The sequence below is a fragment of the Colossoma macropomum genome, unplaced genomic scaffold (assembly GCF_904425465.1).
Source record: "Colossoma macropomum unplaced genomic scaffold, Colossoma_macropomum, whole genome shotgun sequence".
Lineage (NCBI taxonomy): Eukaryota > Metazoa > Chordata > Actinopteri > Characiformes > Serrasalmidae > Colossoma > Colossoma macropomum.
In genome coordinates, this window is record NW_023495946.1 from 19,279 (window position 1) to 38,619 (window position 19,341).

The following is a 19,341-nucleotide window of genomic DNA, read 5'->3' on the forward strand; positions in this document are numbered from 1 at the left end:
CTGTTTTTCTACAGCCAATAGTTTCTGGTCTGTAGGATTGACAGCATTGCAACTACTGAGGCGCTTATGGCTCAGTGACTTAGTAAAAATAGATTTCACGCTCACTGACGTCATGAACCTGCAGAAAGCACTGAAAGCGATAAGCCATGAGAGGTCATGCATTGCTTAGATTTTATCACAGGGAAAGGGTTTCTTGGAAACAATGTGAACTCGAGTGACTGGTTCACTCTATTTATAAAATGGCAGCCAACATAAAATATGTTGAATTACATAATGTTTTAGAAAATAATTTAAGTTATTATTAATAATAATCAACATAAACAAGTGTTCTGCCGAGATATGTAGTTCCTTTAGAGTACGGTATCGTTGCCATACCATGGACCATGAATGCGGAAAACAGTCGGTCACCTATCACTGTACACTGCAGTCATTTCATGATCTTTTTAACTTTTTGTCATATAACAGTGAACATATCATAACAGTGCACTGTTTAATTCAAACACAGTTTATTAGTACTTTTTGGTGACCATATTACCACCGAAAGTCTTATATAGCACCGATCCAGCAGCGCCCCTCTTCCCCTGCTGGGGCTGAATCTCAAATAACTCCCTGCTACCTACACAGTGCACTACGTAGGAATTTAAGTAGTGGCTCCTGCACCACAACAGTGCTTAATATAGCTAAGAAATAGCCATCTGGGATTCATCCACATTCATGCTCAAAAACAGTCACTATTTAGGTTGCAGAAGCTAGAATTTCAAAATAGCACACTATTTAGCTACGGAGTATAGCGCCGTTTGGGGTTCAGCCTGGTTTGATACTCCTGACTGAAACACAGACATTTGAAGCATGTAAGTCATTTAAGTCACATTCTTCAGACTTCTGTATTGTCATTTTACAGTTAATCATACCATAAGTACTTTAATTTAAAAACCTGTGATATTAGTGAAGTTTGCTATCTTTAGCCTGTTAGCTGGCTGACCAGCCTAATTCTAGTCAAGGAAATCATTTTATACAAATCTTAACCCATTCATTTTGGACTCGCTCGGGAGCGCCCTCTAGTGTTAGAGAAACCTGGGAGACATTACATAGTGGTAAATCTCCTCTTTACAAGTTCTCTGGCCAGGCGCCTCTCATGGTTCACTACTCAAAGCTTTTAAACACAGTTCATATTAGTGACATCTGGTGGCCTGTAGGATGAAGAGCAGCTATTAATCTAATGCATGTTGGTGGACGTCACAGATGTACGTCTACATGCTGCTTGGGTTTGTAATCTATGGCTCTATAGTTTTACTCCCTCCTGTATTGCTTTGACACGTAGTTTGGTGCTTTGGTAACATCATTTCTCAGCTGTATTCTCGTCTTGAGTTTGTCTCCTAGCATCTTCTGGTTTGGTCTGCTTGATGTTCAGTCTTTTTTTAACATGGATAATCCTGTGGTAAACCTGTCTGCTTGTATCCAGACCCATGCCCGTTATATGACCACTGGATATTTTAAAAACAAACTGACTCAGCAAATATTCTGTCTGCCTCTCTTTCCTCACAGTTTCACATCAGTTTGGGTTTCACACAGGATTCAGTTATTCTTTACCTTCTATTGAGTTACTGTGATACTTTGACTGTCTCTCTCTCACTGTTCAGTACAGAATGATTTATTAGCATGAATTGAAGATTTTATTCTGAGGGAGAATAAAATCTCTTTCTCTAGTTCAGTTAGGCACTGCTGGATAAATATGGTACTGCTTCACTACAACAGCTGAATAAGCTAAGAGAGAGGAGGATGCTGAGGGTTTTGGTAAATAATCTGTACAGAATCAGTATAATTACGGAACTTGCTGATAAAGTGAGTCAATCTTGTGAATTTGTGTTTAATTTACTATTGAATTAAAGATTTCTGTCCTTCTGTTTCCCAGCAGAAGCTCCTCTTACCATGTGGAGAGATTTTACTGAACTCCTCCTTGCAGAATTCCTCTAGTCTCTCTTTCAGATCAGAGAGAGATTTCCTCACTCCATCAAATGAGGGATGTTGATGGACAGTGATGCTGGAGGAGTCCTCACATCCAGAAGAGACACTCAGAAACTGGAAACTCCCAGTGCAGAAATCACACTCCACATCTCCAGGTCCAGCATAACAGTGAGCAGGAGGAGCAGCTTGGAGTTCTGTCTTCTTCACTTTCTCCACCACTTCAGCCAGCATGTTGTTTCTGTGTAGAACAGGCCTCTGAGTGAAGGTCTCTCTGCACTGGGGGCAGCTGTAGACCCCCTCTGATCCTCCTGATCCCAGCAGCCATTAATAAACACCATACAGAAACTGTGTCCACAGTGAATAGTCACTGGATTCGTCAGCAGATCCAGACAGACTGGACAGCTGAACTGGCACTGATCTACTGAAATACTGGCCTTTGCCAGATAGAGTGACAAAGTAAGAAGAGTAGAAGGAAGGAGACTGAAATAGAGTGAGACGCTCTGATGAGATTTTGAAGAAAAAAAAAGTTCAGGAGCAGAGCCATTTAAAGTAATGCATTAAATGGATTCCAACACATTGGAGTATTGCAGTGTCTCTGTGTGGATCCTCAGATCTACAAATTAGCCATTTTTATGTCAGTGTGTTGTTGCAAAGTGTTGTATTTACTTTTGTTTTCATTGTTTTTGTAGTAGCCAACTAATTTTCCTGTTTCCTAGTCCAATTGTTGTAGTGGCCCATCTATTACTGACGTTAGCTTTCACTTTTTTCTGATTATGGTTTCCCAATTGTTAACCCATTCTGCCTCTACTGACCGCCACCTACCTAAAAACAACCTAAACACACCAAAGCTGCACTGATATCCAATTGCCTGAGGCTCACAGATGAAGATTTGCTTTCAATAAGTGGATCATCGTAACACATTAATGTTGAAGGGTCTGGAGTTTACTCCAGTTAAAAATGAACAGTGATACATGCATGAAATTTATGCTGTGCTTTCATCATGGAACAAATTTAATAACAAACACAGGTTTTTGTTGTATGACAAATTAGGAAGTGTGACTGGTGCAGTCTGGCAGCGTGAATGTTAGTTGGCCATTCATATATAATGCGTTTGTGATGTGAAGCACTGCAGGGGGCTTACACCTGCTTTTAACCAACTTCTGCACATATCCATCTCCCTAATGGATAATTATTCATATCAGTTTTAGTTGTAAACAATTTTATTTTGCCTAATAAAACCACAAGTTGGAAACAGAGCATATTGCATTTGTTTACCCTCAGCAGTTTTGAAATTGCACACCTACCAGAAAATGAGAACACCCATGAATTCTGTTTTTGGTTTCTTTTTCCTTTTTTATTGGGTTTCATTTCATAGGGTTAGGAGCCATGTCTGGGACACAATGCTCACACAATTGTTGTTATTATTTTAGAAAGCAATGCAAGTGAGAAAAGTATTTTAAGTTGGCTTAGTAATTAATTCAATGATTTAGGCAGTATGAGGTGTACTAATTTAGACTGCAGTGAACTAAAACATCAAACATCATTTGTTAGAGGTACAACTGGAGAGCAGCCAGCAGCTGTAAATGAAGTGTAAATGCTAGCTGTAAAAATATTTGCACTATTGCAACTATAACTTTGCTTATAATAAGGGAATGAAAGAAGAAAAGACTGAGGACAGAATGGAGATCAAAAAATGTAAATTTGTTTATTCAAATATGAATACTAATTAGAAAAAGTAAATTCAATTGTGTATTTGTAACTGCATTTTCCATATCTGTGCACAGCCAGGTTCAAATTAAGCTGGCAAACATTTTTCTGCACAATGCTGTACAATGGCTGCCAAAATTAAAATGGAAAAGAAAACATACCTGTCCAAACCCATTTTCACTTAACAAGTATTATTCCACAATATGGATAAAGTAAAAATATTCCATTCATTTTCTATTGTACTTAATCACTGTTATGCTCAAACTCTGCCAATATGACAGATTCATGTCCCAACAATAAAAAAAAAAAAACTTCTGGTAAATTAAAACATTTATGAACTACATGGACTTAATTTCATGTAAAGTTTGCCAAATAGCATTAAATAAAACGTACATGTTTTTGGTAATCTTTTTCAATCTTACTGACTAAGCATTGTTAAAACAATGGATTGATATATGATATTAATAAGCCATTAGTGTACAGCATTTTCCATACAGCTGCACTGTCCTGATGGAAACCTATCATAAAAGCACCAGCATTTTGGTTTAACATGATTGGAAGCAATGTGCAAGTCTGCCTTTTCAAGCTAACTTCAGTCGAAAACTAATTTGTCTTTTTCAAGACGGCTTTCTGTTTTCTACATATTACCAACCAGAAACATAATCTGGATCACATAACTTGAAACTTCCCTTCTTCAACCAGAACCCAGCGTAGAGCGGCTGAGTGAATGTGGTGCGGACTGTGTGTAGGAGGGTCATTGTGTCAGAGACGCTGTAGAAGGACAGAGTTCCTGCCCTGTGATCCACATACACTCCTATTCTGGAGGATGCTGAGCCTGGGATCTTAGTCTCAATGTTGTTGTGCCAGAAAGAGAGAACAGAACAACACAACAGACTCCAGGATATGTCGTTGCCTCCAAATGCACAATTGTTACCCGCTCCTTTCCTGCTGATCCCTTTATATGACACTGATAGAGACACCCCCCATCCCCCATTGTCCCAGTCAACCTCCCAGTAACAGCGTCCACTCACACTCTCCTTAGACAACACCTGAGGCCAGTGGTCAAATCTCTCTGGGTGGTTAGAGTAACGCTCTGCTCCTCCTCTCCACTTCACCACTCTGTTCTTCTCAGACAGAACCAGTTTATGATATACTGTGTTGGGATCCAGAGTCAGTCGACAGAAATCTTAAAGAAGAGGGAAGGAAAACAATTTAGGATCATAATCTTGGAGTGTCCTCACACAAAGGTGCCAGTTATAGGTACACTACAGTTACACCTACAGTCACTGGCTATTTTACCAAGTACACCCACCACAAAGGTGTGATTAGGCAAGTACAGAGATGTGCTTAGGCAATACAACACCAATTCCAAAAAAGTTGGGATGCTGTGTAAAATATAAATGAAAAACAGAATGCAAATGATTTGCAAAACTCAAAGACCCATATTTTGTTCACAGTAGAACATAAAACACATCAGATGTTGAAAGTGAGATATTTTACCATTTCATGAAAAACTAACTCGTTTAGAACTTAATGGCAGCAACGCATCTCAAAAAAGTTGGGACAGGAGCAACAAAAGGCTGGAAAAGTAAGTGGTACTAATAAAAAAACATCTGGTGGAGCAATTTGCAACCAACTCACATGACTGGGTATAAAAAGAGTCTCTCAGAAGAAAAGATGGGCAGAGGTTCACCAATCTGTGAAAACTGCAACTAAAAATTGTGGAACAATTTCAGAAAAATGTTCCTCAACCTGAAATTGTGAAGACTTTGAATATCCCACCATCTACAGTACAAAATATCACCAAAAGATTCAGATAATCTGGAGAAACCCCTGTATTCAAAGGACAAGGCCGACGGTCAGTACTGGATGCTCGTGATCTTTGGGCCCTCATGCAGCACTGCATTGAAAACAGGCATGACTCTGAACTGGAAATCAGTGCATGGGCTCAGGAACACTTCCAGAAATCACTGCCTGTGAACACAGTTCGCCGCGTATCATGCAAAGAAGAAGCCGTATGTCAACACGATCCAGAAATGCCACCGTTTTCTCTGGGCCAAAGCTCATTTAAAATACCATCCAGCTTGTTATCAGCACACAGTTCAAAAGCCTGCATCTCTGATGTTATGAGGTTGCATTAGTGCCTAAAGCATGGGCAGCTTACACATCTGGAAAGGCTCTATCACTGCTGAACAGTATATAGGGGTTTAGAACAACACATGCTCCCATCCAGACAGCGTCTCTTTCAGGGAAGGCCTTGCATATTTCAGCAAGACAATGCTAAACCACATTCTGCATCCATCTCAACAGCATGGCTTCACAGAAGAAGAGTCTGGGTGCTGAACTGGCCTGCAGTCCAGACTTTTCATCAATAGAAGACATTTGGCACATCATGAAACAAAAAATCCAGCAAAGAAGACCCAGAGAAGACCCAGGACAGTTGAGCAGCTAGAATCCTACATCAGACAAGAATGGGGAAACATTCCTCTCCCAAAACTCCAGCAACTGGTCTCCTCACTTCCCAGACGTTTACAGGCTGTTGTTAAAAGAAGAGGGGATGCTACACAATGGTAGACGCGGCCCTGTCCCAACTTTTATCCGCCATCAAGTTTTAAAGGAGTTAATATTCTCATGAAATGGTAAAATTTCTCACTTTCAACATCTGATATGTGTTCTAGGTTCTATTGTGAATAAAACATGGGTCTATGAGATTGGAAATCAATCCATTCTGTTTACATTTATTCACATTTTACACAGCATCTCAACTTTCTTGGAATTGGGGTTGTACATTAGACATACATGTATGATGCTACTTTTCAAAAAGCAGCTAAGTGTGAAGGTGCTCATGGTTCAGCTCAGTGAATGAGGTGTTGAAACTCTCTGTTCTCTATCTGGTTGTGGTCTACCTAACGTCACCATTTGCCCATTTTCTAAGGAGCAATAAAAACTTTCTTTTTGTCATTGAAGCTGTTTTGCTTAGTTGTTTGCTTTTTGCATTATGCAAACACCATGAAAACTATGAGTTTTAGAGCTTCAAAATCATGTCTGAATATTTCATATTGTTGCGCTGTTCATTCATGTCACATTCAGTGTATAAAACCATAACTATCTGGAATATGTTTTACATGCTTGGTTAACACCGTTGCAATAAACACCCTTTTTCCAGGGGTCTTCCATCACTTTAAGAGTGACATACTTTTTCTTACACGTGTAAAAACATGAAACAGTCTTTCTTCCATGTTGTTTACCTTATGAACATGTGCAAATTTAGACCAACTTATTCAACCGCATGTGTACGTGTGTGTGTGTGTGTGTGTGTGTGTGTGTGAGTGTGTGTGTATGTATGTTTGTAGTGTGTGTATGTGTAGGTGTGTGTTTGTAGTGTGTGTAGTGTGTTTATGTGTGTGTGTTTGTAGTGTGTGTGTGTATGTGTTTGTAGGTGTAGGTGTGTGTGTGTGTATGTGTGTGGGTGTGTAGTGTGTGTGAGAGAGACTGTGTGTAGTGTGTGTGTGTATGAGTATGTGTGTGAGTGTGTAGTGTGTGTGTGTGTGTTTGTAGTGTGTGTGTGTAGTGAGTGTGTGCGAGAGAGTGAGAGAGTGTGTGTGTGTGTGTGTAGTGTGTGAGAGTGAGTGTGTAGTGTGTGAGAGTGAGTGTGTAGTGTGTGTGAGAGTGAGTGTGTAGTGTGTGTGTGAGAGTGTGTGTGTGTGTGAGTGAGTGTGTAACGTGTGTGTGTGAGAGTGAGTGTGTAACGTGTGTGTGTGAGTGTGTGTAGTGTGTGTGAGAGTGTGTGTAGTGTGTGTGTGTTTGTGTGTGTGTGTGAGAGTGAGTGTGTAGTGTGTGAGAGTGTGTGTAATGTGTGTGTGTTTGTGTGTGTGTGTGAGAGTGAGTGTGTAGTGTGTGAGAGTGTGTGTAGTGTGTGTGTGTGTTGTGTGTGTGTGTGTGTGAGAGTGTGTGTGTGTGTGTGTGTGTGTGTGTGTGTGTAGTGTGTGAGAGTGACTGTGTAGTGAGTGTGTGTGTGTGTGTGTAGTGAGTGTGTGTGAGTGTGTAGTGTGTGAGAGTGAGTGTGTAGTGTGTGTGTGTGTGTGTAGTGAGTGTGTGTGTGAGTAGTGTGTGAGAGTGAGTGTGTAGTGAGTGTGTGTGTGTGTTTGTGTGTGTGTGTAGTGTGTGAGAGTGAGTGTGTGTATTGTGTGTGTGTGTGTAGTGTGTGTGTGTGTGTGTAGTGTGTGTGTGTGAGTGTGTGTATTGTGTGTGTGTGTGTAGTGTGTGTAGTGTGTGTGTGTGTGTGTGTGTGTGCGTGTTGTTCATACACTGTAGAAAATCTTCTCTGGTTTTTGGCTCTGAGGATAAACTCGGCTGAACTGCTGCAGCTGTGGAGACATGGAAACAAAAAGGTCCAATAGAATCAATAAAGAAGGCAACGCTCTATCCAGAAGTAGCAGTAGTTTTGCAGTAGTTACACTGCAAAATAACTGTTTACAGTGAGTGTGAAAACCTGGATATTTCTAATAATGAAATTCAGGTCAAATGTTTTATTATTAAATACAAGCCTCACTCCCATTCAGTTCTGTTCATGGGCTTCATGCCTTGCTTAACATGTAACACTGCCACCAGAACTATGAGAAGAAACTAAGTTAATACTGTTCACAGCGGTACAAATAATATTTCTATTATAGTTTCTTTGAAGCTCTTTTTATGATATTTGCAACAAATCATTTTAATGTTTTCAGCTATGACACAAGCACAAAACGGTAAACACATACCAGCATAGTGATCTTCACACTTCTTTAGGTTGAAAGGTCTTATTTTACTGAATTCCTTCTTGCAGAATTCCTCTACTCTCTCTTTCAGATCAGAGAGAGATTTCCTCACTCCATCAAATGAGGGATGTTGATGGACAGTGATGCTGGAGGAGTCCTCACATCCAGAAGAGACACTCAGAGACGGGAAACTCTACAGAGAGAAAAACAAAACAGAGGCAGATAAAAGTTCAAATGAAATTTCTCATAAGTTTATTATCTTTAGTTGGGAAAAGTTATTTTATAAACTATGAGGTACAGAGGCCTCTATTATAAAACATTTGTATGCATGGATTTGATTATAAAATACCGTATTTGAAAATCTATGTTTACATAATGAGAATACACTGATCTTTTACACTCTCAGAAATAAATGTAGTAAACAGTCTCTGGGGCAGGACCCCTCTTGTCACTGGGGTGGGACCCTCAAGGCTCCACCTCAGTACCTTTGGTCAGGGAACATAACTGAACCAGAATCCACTGAAATTATATTCTCTAAGCTGTACTGACTCCACACACGACTGCCTCTACCTTTGTAATTGAAACAGAGGTGTTGAGGCCCACCCAGGAATTTACAGTCTCCCCCATCTAGGAGCCAGGATGACTCCGAGATATCCCTTCAATAAACGGCATTGCTAGATTGGGGAGCTATAGATAGCCAGATGTAAAGTAGGCTAACCATTGGAGGTCGTTACATGACAAAGAGACTGCTCTCCACAGCCCCCACACATCCCCCAAGAGAGACATACAAAATGCAAATGAGATTAACACTAAAGGCAAGGGAAACAGAAGACGGTTCAAGAGAAGTTACGAAGTGAATAAGGAGAAGTTACAAAGTTAATAAAAGCAAATAAAGTAAAATAATATTTAACAAAATCAAAGGAAAAAGCCCATTTTTCTGCCAAGGTGTGTACGCTGAGCGAAGTAAAACTCGCAAAAGCAAGAAGTATCCCTGATTTATGAGCTGATATATACCTTTTACTGATACATACCCAGGCCCCTTTTACTACATGTAACTTATATGCAGGCTATACTTTGTATGCTTCTCAACCAGGAGGCACATCGTCAACTACTTTCTGTACTTTTTTTTTTTTTTCCAATTTTCTCCCCAGTTTAGTCGTTTCCAACTCCACCCGCTAGTTAGGACTCCCCCAGTCACACGATACTACCAACACTAGGAGGGCGAAGGCTAACACATGCTTCCACCGAGACCTGTGAAACCAGCCACCGCATCTTTTCGAACTGCCGCTCACGCAACGTCACTGGACAGCCGAACGCGCTCGGAGGAAAGCGCCAACCGCCAGATCTGTTACGTCAGCTAACAGACGCCTGCGCTGACTAGCATCGCGCTGAGTGATGGGGGGAGAAGGAGGGGCCATCCTACCCACCCAGAGAGAGCGAGGCCAATTGTGCTCTCTTGGACTCCAGGCTATGGACGGCTGTAGCACATATAACACATATAACTAATATTACTAGAACAGCCTTCCTGCATCTCCGCAATATTGCTAAATTGAGAAACGCATTATCTCGACAGGATGCAGAAAAGTTAGTTCATGCATTTATTACTTCAAGGCTAGATTACTGTAATGCCCTGCTGGCTGGATGTCCCAGCAAAGCCTTAACAAGCTTCAGTTGGTCCAGAACGCTGCAGCCAGAGTCCTTACAAGAACCAGAAAGTTTGACCATATCAGCCCAGTTTTATTAACATTGCCAGTTTTATTAACGTTGCCAGTTAAATTTCAGTTTGATTATAAAATTCTCTTACTGACTTACAAAGCTGTAAACGGACTCGCCCCTCAGTACCTCAGTGAACTTCTCTCTCACTATGAACCATCCCGCCTACTTAGATCACAAGGTGCTGCTCACTATTAGTACCCAGAATTAATAAAGTTACGTCAGGGGGGAGAGCTTTCTCATACAAAGCCCCCCCAGCTTTGGAATAGCCTTCCTGTTAATGTTCGGGACTCAGACACAGCCTCAGTGTTTAAGTCTAGGCTAAAAACTTACTTGTATAGTCAAGCCTTTGTTAATTAGTTTTCCCTGTCAGTTCTATACCTGCCAGAGTCTCCGCTAACACTGTAATTTGTGATCGGTCACCCATTACAGAACTGACTCTCTGTGTGTTTTCCTTTCTTTTCTTCGCCGAGTTGAACAGCTGCCCATCCTCTGCTGCCTTGATCGGGTGCCACTGCTCGCCAGCCCTCTGGACCGGCTTACCAACATTGAGCCTCCTGCTGTACAACGCCGTGCAAACCTCACCCTCACAACCTGACCCCACTGATACTACTGCAGTTGTTACATGAACTAATCAAAATTATTCACCTGAACCAATCAATCATTTAAACTAATTCAAATTAATCAATCACCCATTGTAGAAGTGACTCTGTGTTTTTCCTTTTTTTCCTGTTTTTCCTTTCTTTCCTTTGCCGAGTTGAACAGCTGCCCATCCTGTGCGTCTGATGCTGCTGCCTCTTCTGCCTTGATCGGATGCCACTGCTCGTCGTGCAAACCTCACCCCCACAACCTGACCCCACTGATGCTGCTGCTGCATGAACTAAACTATTCAAATGAATTGTTTGCTCCTCCTTTTACCCTGTTTTTGTACTATAATACTTTATACTAACAATATTTTACTATCCGGTGTCGACCAGAGGAGGATGGGTTCCCCTTCTGAGTCTTGGTTCCTCTCAAGGTTTCTTCCTGTTTCTCTAGGGAGTTTTTCCTTGCCACTCTCGCCACTGGCGACGCTCATGGGGGCTCAGACCCGGATTTCTTTTCTTTTTGTAATGCTCATTTCCTTGTAAAGCTGCTTTGTGACAACACCTGTTGTAAAAAGCGCTATATAAATAAACTTTACTTACTTACTACTAGCATCACCAGGGATCGACCATGCGATCTCCGGATGATGGGGCCAACGCTTAGACGGTTGCGCCACTTGGGAGGCCCACTTTCTGTACTTTTGAGTGTTGGAAACAAACAAGCCAATCTGTTGAGTGAGGGGTGGAGTGGGAAAGGCTGCTCATGTTCATGTGTGCTCAATATTACAATAATTTATTTACAAATGAATCAGTTGCTCAGGTGTATTTATTGTTACCTGGAGGAAATGGATGTGATCCTCTGCGACTGAAAGCTGTTCCAGCTCAGTGTTTCTCCTCTTTAGATCATCAATCTCCTGCTGCAGGTTCTCCAGGAGTTCTTCAGTTTGTCTCAGCTGGTTCTTCTCCTGAGTTCTAATCAGCTCTGTTACCTCAGAGCGCTTTTTCTCAATGGAGCGGATCAGCTCAGTAAAGATCCTCTCACTGTCCTCCACTGCTGCCTGTGCAGAGCGCTGTTAGGACACAGACACACAAGATGGAGCTCCATTTAAACACCAGCTATCATTCACTCTCTCAATGGGACTCTAGATGACTGACTGTCCACATTGTGGCTGTGTAGGATCCCAAAGTGTCCAACACTGGACTCCTCACGGTCTGACTGGAGGAGAGACTGAGTGAGCTGTGAAACAGCTGCTCCAGCAGATCTCTGCCCACTACTCACCTTAAGAGTGACCACAGTCTGTTTCAGCTCCCGCAGCTTCTTCTCTTTCTGCTGGAGTCTCTGCCGGGATTTCTTCTGAACCTTCTTCAGCTGATTCTGAGGGCAGAAACATTGAATTAATATTTAAAAATAAAGACTTATAAATTAAGACTATGCATTAATGGCAGAAACATTTAAGGGCTGCATTGTTTTACACAGAATTTAGTTTTGGGACTATGACATGAGCACTAGGCAAAATGAGATGCTTTAATGTTAAGTAAAGTCAGTGATTCACTGACTAGCCCAACTTATTTTATAGAAACAGAATAAGCAAGAACTGATTCAATGATTTGTTTCTCACCTGCTTCTTTGCTCTTTCTGCTGCAGCTACAACTGTCTCGTGGCCTTTGTGTTCATGCATCGCGCACAAACAACAGATGCAGCTTTGGTCAGTACGGCAGTAGATCTCCAGCAGTTTGTCGTGTCGAGAGCAGATCTTCTCCTGTAGTCGTGTGGAGGCTTTGACCAGCTTGTGCTTCTTAAACGCAGGAGACTGATAGTGAGACTGAACGTGAGTTCCGCAAAAAGAAACCATGCAGGCCAAACAGGACTTGATGGCTTTGCGTTTCCTCCCAGTGCAGAAATCACACTCCACATCTCCACGTCCAGCATAACAGTGAGCAGGAGGAGCAGCTTGGAGTTCTGTCTTCTTCACTTTCTCCAACATTTCAGCCATCATGTTGTTTCTGCGTAGAACAGGCCTCGGAGTGAAGGTCTCTCTGCACCGGGGGCAGCTGTAGACCCCCCTCTGATCCTCCTGATCCCAGCAGCCATTAATACACACCATACAGAAACTGTGTCCACAGTGAATAGTCACTGGATCCTTCAGCAGATCCAGACAGACTGGACAGCTGAACTGGTCCTGATCTACTGAAATACTGGCCTCTGCCATTTTCCTGCACTCGCAGACTGAGAGAGAGAGAGAGGGAGAGAGAGAGAGAGAGAGAGAGAGAGAGAGTGAGAGTAGGCAGCACTCTGAGATAAGTTTCGTTTCTCCAGACTGAGTAGGAGGGGCTTCGGAGGGTTGAGAGGGAGAGAGAGGAAGCCAGAGAAGAACGAGGGTGAAAGAGATACGGATTATTAAAGTTTGCTGACGGCAGCACAAACTGCGGCACTGCCTTCATGCTGGGAAGGGACATCCAGTCGTGGCCTGGTGGTTGATGTTCTACCTTCATCTCCCCCTTTTGGTGTGGTTTAACCCCACCTCATCAAAAAAAGATGAGACTCATTTGCATGGTGTCTCTGGCATCAAGCTAAAATGACCTCTGGGAAATGTGTCTATTCAGAGAGAGAGACACTTTAGAACCCAACATTGTAAAGAAAATAATGACTAACTTACTAATAAACATTGCACTTACTTGTGTTTATTACATTGTGTTAAAATGTTTTCAGTGTTCAGGAAATAAATGATTTTTATTAAAATATTTAAGCATTTATAAACTATGATGCTCCCTATCAACCCATTCATTTTGGACTCCCTCAGGAGCGCCCTCTAGTGTTCGAGAAACCTGGAAGACATTGCAGAGTGGGAATTCTCCTCTCTACAAGCTCTCTGCCTGTACATTCAGGCCTACATAAAAGCGGTAGCGTTAAAGGTGTAACGGAACATTTGTTTAAGAAGCCGACGAATAGGAAGCCAACTTCAGCCTCGTTTAAAGCTGAACAACCACGCCAGTTAACAGTTGGAATTCGTAGGAAAGGTATGAAAAGCGCAGACATCCACTTCACAGCCTAGAAAGGTACATTTCTACACGCAGTTCTCCATTTTTATTGCTGTATGTTTTGGGGGCATTAATATTAATGAGTCAATACTGTTATGCAACAGTCTAGGATTTTGGAATTGGCCTGTTTTACCGCCCTCTTTTGCAAATGCAGGATTTGTATATGAAGGAGGACTGGTCTTTAAACTGGTCAACCAGTAATTAGCCATCCTCCAGTCTCAGCTACAGAGGCACATGGACCTTTTGGTATTTACTGTATGCCAAGCTGGCCACACTAATCTGAATGTCTCCTCTGTGCCCTTCCTGAATTATTCAGAGCGAAGTATAATTGCTGGACTGAAAAAAGGTTTGAGGAGTTCATGTGATTATGTCATCAAAAGTCACTCAATTTCTTTGTATATAAGTATAAAGGATCTAGTAAATGAGTTTCTTGAGTAGTTGATGACACGTGGCATTTTTTTTTGAAGTAGGCGTCAAACATCACAATTCTGGATTCGACGCAGCGTAAGTCATCACAGTAGGGAAAACATTACAGTGGTTTATGAATGCAGCTGTGAGCTAATGTTAGCTGATCAATGTTTACTAGAATATAGTCAGTGCTGTGCAGGATGGGATTAAAATTATAGTCAGTTATTGTCACCCCATTGTTTTTGGGCGCATTATATGAACTAACTGGACATTTTCTCACGTCTAACGTTAATACTGTTCTGTACAGTGTCCAGTATGTCAGGCCGTAGTCCCTATATAAGCTAAAAGACATGGAATTGTTTAACTGTTTCAATGTTTGAACACAAATGTCATTAACATTTACTATAGTGTACTATACATATACTAACTAAAGGAACCCCACTAAATTGCAATTATAGGTAATGTTACATATTGTCTCTCATTTTCAGTTTTTTTTACCTTCTTTAAATTCATAATGCTTGCGGCTCCAACAGGCATCAGTAGCCTACTTTTAATGTATCCCTTGTCCACTTTGCTCCTCTCTAAAAATTACAACCACCTTTTGTGGAAAAATTAGGTAAATATCTATAGAGAGGGCAAAAAAGTGAATAATCCATTTTAAGTGTAAACGCCTCCACTGTTAGAACATTATCTCTACTATGATGAGTCTGGCTGCAGTCCAGAAGTGTGAAAAGGTTCCTTTGTAGAAGACAGCATTGTAGAACCTCTTCCTCAGTTAGACCAAGAAACCACTGAACGACAGCCATCAATTAGAGAATGGACTGAGAGTGGGCAATCAGGAACAATAGATGTTTAAGGTTCAGCCTTCACCTGCTTTGTTAGTACTTTTACTCCAATACATTATACATATACATATATTTACATATAGAAATACATGTATTTCTTTTACTTAAAGAGAGATTTCTTTCTTCCCCTTCCTGCATTTGCAACCAATATACCGATCAGGCATAACATTATGACCAGCTCCTTGTTTCTATGCTCATTGTCCATTTTATCAGCTCCACTTACTATATAGGAGCACTTTGTAGTTCTACAGTTACAGACTGTAGTCCATCTGTTTCTCTGATACTTTGTTAGCCCCCTTTTACCCTGTTCTTCAGTGGTCAGGACCCCCATGGACCCTCACAGAGCAGGTATTATTTGGGTGGTGGATCATTCTCAGCACTGCAGTAACACTGACGTGGTGGTGGTGTGTTAGTGTGTGTTGTGCTGGTCCGAGTGGATCAGACACAGCAGTGCTGCTGGAGTTTTATACCCATGTTACTGACCTGTTGCCAATTATCCACCAGGTGTTAGCATTATACAACTTTACCAGTCTTCTGTTGGCCCCGTCCCAACTTTTTTGGAACGTGTTGTTGGCATCAAATTCAAAATGAGCAAATATTTTTCAATAATCAATCAAATTTCTCAGTTTCAACATTTGATTTGTTGTCACTGTACTATTTTCAATGAAACACAGGGTTTAAATGATCTGCACATCAATGCATTTTGTTTTTAATCACATTTTGCACAGCGTCCCAACTTTTTAGGAAATAAAACCTGGTTCTCTCCTTTCTCCTCTTTCTCCTTTAATGCGAGTATTGTGATAAGTTCTTTTTTTTTTAATTGTAAATGTTATTTTGTGACAGCACACAAGTTTAGTTTCTGGAAACGAACTAAAAAATACAGTGAAACTTTAACAACTTTTTGAAGAATTTAGTTTTCCATAATATGTGCCCTTGAAATGACAGCTGCGCATCAAAGTCAACTTCTTTGTTTGTTTATACATTTCAATTACACAAACGCTGAGAACAAAATCAGAATAAAATGCAGATGTGTTCAATGCAGGACGTCCCAGAGTCCCATGTAGGTGAGTGATGGTTACCTGGAGGAAATGGATGTGATCCTCTGTGACTGAAAGCTGCTCCAGCTCAGTGTTTCTCCTCTTTAGATCATCAATCTCCTGCTGCAGGTTCTCCAGGAGTTCTTCAGTTTGTCTCAGCTGGTTCTCCTCCCGAGTTCTGATCAGCTCTTGTCAGCACGTGGTGCGGCAGGTAAACACCTTCGGATCTGCTCAACAGAAACACTCTGGTTTCGTTCAAAACCTGAAAATCAGCACAAACAGCGCGTCCCTCTCAGACTCCACACGCAGCACTGCGGCTGTCTCTCAAAACCGGACAACTTCCCCAACCGCGCTCTTCACCTGCAGAAACTCGCACGTGCTCTCAGCTCCGCAGCGCGAGCTCAACTCTCACATAAAGTGACGGCGGCCTTGAATCTGAAGCTGCGAGGCGGGTCCAAAAAATGACACGAAATGCTTCGAATCACTGTGTCGGTGCCTGATTCGTTCTACAATGATCACGTGACCAATGACGCCCGAAGCTTCATTTCGGCACACGACCACGTGACTGCTTCGGGAAAAGATTCAAAAGTAGCAAAGCCCGGGGCTTCGAGAGAGAGAGAGAGAGAGAGAGAGAGAGGAGAGAGAGAGAGAGAGAGAGAGAGAGAGAGAGAGAGAGAGAGAGAGAGAGAGAGAGAGAGAGAGAGAGAGAGAGAGAGAGAGAGAGAGAGAGAGAGAGAGAGAGAGAGAGAGAGAGAGAGAGAGATTATTTTTAATATATTACTGTTTTATGTACTGTAACCGAAGACATAATTCATCCATCAGTTTTCTGTCAAACCCCGGATGTGTGCACCCAAATCAGCAGTGAGATACTGAAGACGCGCACAACGATTTAGTTTTACTGGTTTATTTTAAGTTTAATACCGTGGCTGTAATGCGCTCGAGCACAGTTTTAAAAGCTGTAAAACGGATGTTCGCCAGATGCACGAAGCACTTTGAGGTTTTGGCCACCAGATGGCACTAATGTGCACTGTGTCATGAAGCTTCGAGTAATGAACCATGTTTTGACACAGTTAGGAGGACAGATTCAAAGCTTCAGAGCTTCACAAAGCTTCGGTTTGCCATCACTGTCTCAGCTCTGCTCGCTGTAAAATGTCTGAATGTTTGTGTCCAGAGACAGAGCCGGTTTATGAGGAGCCTGGCCACTCCTTATTCCCCCCGTTATATCAAAAACAGGATGGCTAACCAGCAGAGGGCGCCCGCGAGTGAGTGCTCAATGAATGGAGCTCAACGGTTAAAAACGAAAAGTTAAAATAGTTTTTAATCTCTGAACCAGAACATTCCTTTAATTTTAGAGAGTAGGAGGATGGCTTTCACTAAAAAACTAATAAATCTCACCTATTTATTCCCTTTTTTCTACAGCAAACGCCTTTTTGGCAGCAGAAGGCGGGCTTTACTGCTAGAGCGTGATGATTGATTGGCGAGCAGAGCAGCTCATTGGCTGTTTTCGCTCACTGACGTCATGAACGTACACGAGGCACTGTTTTAAACTCTATAACTCGAGTTTAAAAGCTCTTAAAAATATAACAGCAGTGTTAAAATGTTTTATGCTGCTCTGTGTTCTGGGTATGAATGAATTCTGTTACATTAAAAATGTTTAAGCATTTATAAACTATGATTTGGCTCAAATGCTCCATATGAACCCGTTCATTTTGGACTCGCTCGGGAGCGCCCTCTAGCGTTGGAGAAAACCGAAAGACATTGCAGTGCGGTAATTCTCCTCTTTACAAGTTCTTTGGCGCTGTCCTCTCAGACCGGAACATTCCTCTCTCAAACATCAGGATCTTCTCCCAAACATTTTGGCACAAAATTAACTCCATAGGACACAGACAGACAACATGGAGCTCCATTTAAACACCAGCTATCATTCACTCTCTCACTGGGACTCTAGATGACTGACTGTCCACATTGCGGCTGTGTAGGATCCCAAAGTGTCCAACACTGGACTCTTCACTGTCTGACTGGAGGAGAGTCTGAGCTGAAATAGCTGCTCCAGCAGATCTCTGCCCACTACTCACCTTAAGAGTGACCACAGCCTGTTTCAGCTCCCGCAGCTTCTTCTCTTTCTGCTGGAGTTTCCTTTGAACCTCCTGTAACTGATTTCGCCGCCATTTTGGGGCGGTCAACATCGCTGCTGGACTGCATTCAGTACCATCACAGAGCGGCAGTTTAAGAAAGATACTGTCCAAAATTACACTATTTCAAGAATATTGCACTCAGAAAGTGTTATAGGATTATATAACAGAGGGAACGCAGTGATCCACACTCATGTCTGTGTGATGTTTATGTAGATATGGCCGTGTGGTTAATGAGGCACAGAGAACCTGTTGATGTGATTGTGTTTTCCTCTGGTTTTATATTAAGCTTATTTCATTTAATAGTCTATTCAGGATCTAAACTTTATGTAGTAGTTATTTATTTACAGTGATGGTTAAAGCTTTGTAGCTCGGTAAGTTATAGCATTCCTTAATCCGTGTAGATATTCATAATAGATTAGCGTTAGCACCTTCTCACACGAACCTGAAGTCAGATTCTTATTCGCCAGCTTCTTGTTCGAATTTTCCTGTTCCACCTTAAATGGTGCAGCTTCAGGCATTAGAAAGTGACTGCTGCACCATTTAAGGTGGAACGGGAAACCTCGAACGAGAAGCTGGCGAATAGGAAGCCAACTTTAGCTTTGTCCTTCTTACTGTGTTTTGGGGGTTTATTTTATTTCTATGTGTATTAAGATTAGAAGTGATTCACACACTGATGGATTTGCTGATGTGTCTGATTGTGTTTCTCGCGCTAAACTCTGTTTTTAGCGTCAGGTGCAGACTGAATACTTTCCTGCTGGTCTGGACGGCTAATTAGCTCGATCAGTTATTAAAGTAATAAAAGCTACCGAGAGCAGATCCGTGCAGCCTGGATTAATCTGTGTCTGAGGATTATAACAAAACAAACGTGGTGAAAATCGGTTGAGTAATAAGGAGGTTGTGGCTGATTTAATCCTGAGACTCTTCGTCTCTCAATACAAGAGAATTTGTTCACAAGAGGATCTTGACCTCTCCAACATGGCGGACGCTCAGACGTATCGTCTCAGATAGAGAACAACAGACAACGCGGCATCTAGGAATGTGTATCTGTGGCTCCCTCTGCTGGTCGTTTATGAAACTCCAGCGCTACAACAGCGGCCTAATGTTTGCGTTTCCATGGTAACAGTGTAGCTCCGCCTAGCGGGCCGTGTGGA

The 19,341-nt window shown here is 41.8% G+C and overlaps 1 protein-coding gene across 1 annotated transcript; it reads right to left on the reverse strand.

Moving 5' to 3' along the window:
- Positions 1-4,050: 4,050 nt before the first annotated feature.
- Positions 4,051-16,472, reverse strand: LOC118803692 (tripartite motif-containing protein 16-like). The gene is made up of 7 exons (XM_036564161.1): positions 16,098-16,472; positions 12,346-12,953; positions 12,006-12,101; positions 11,563-11,796; positions 8,433-8,622; positions 7,980-8,039; positions 4,051-4,858 (listed from the first exon to the last, which is right to left on the reverse strand). Exons 2-7 carry the CDS (start codon positions 12,934-12,936, stop codon positions 4,317-4,319), a joined length of 1,713 nt encoding a protein of 570 aa, XP_036420054.1. The 5' UTR covers positions 12,937-12,953; positions 16,098-16,472; the 3' UTR covers positions 4,051-4,316.
- Between the last annotated feature and the right edge of the window lie 2,869 nt (positions 16,473-19,341).

What these genes read in the sequence shown, in the direction of transcription:
- LOC118803692 (XM_036564161.1), bottom strand. Translation starts at nt 12,936, where the DNA reads ATGGCAGAGGCCAGTATTTCAGTAGATCAGGACCAGTTCAGCTGTCCA. An exon ending in CAGAAAGAGCAAAGAAGCAG is followed by an intron (nt 12,102 to 12,345) that starts GTGAGAAACAAA and finishes TTCTGCCCTCAG; the next exon opens with AATCAGCTGAAGAAGGTTCA. An exon ending in GTGTGAAGATCACTATGCTG is followed by an intron (nt 8,040 to 8,432) that starts GTATGTGTTTAC and finishes ATGTCTCCACAG; the next exon opens with CTGCAGCAGTTCAGCCGAGT.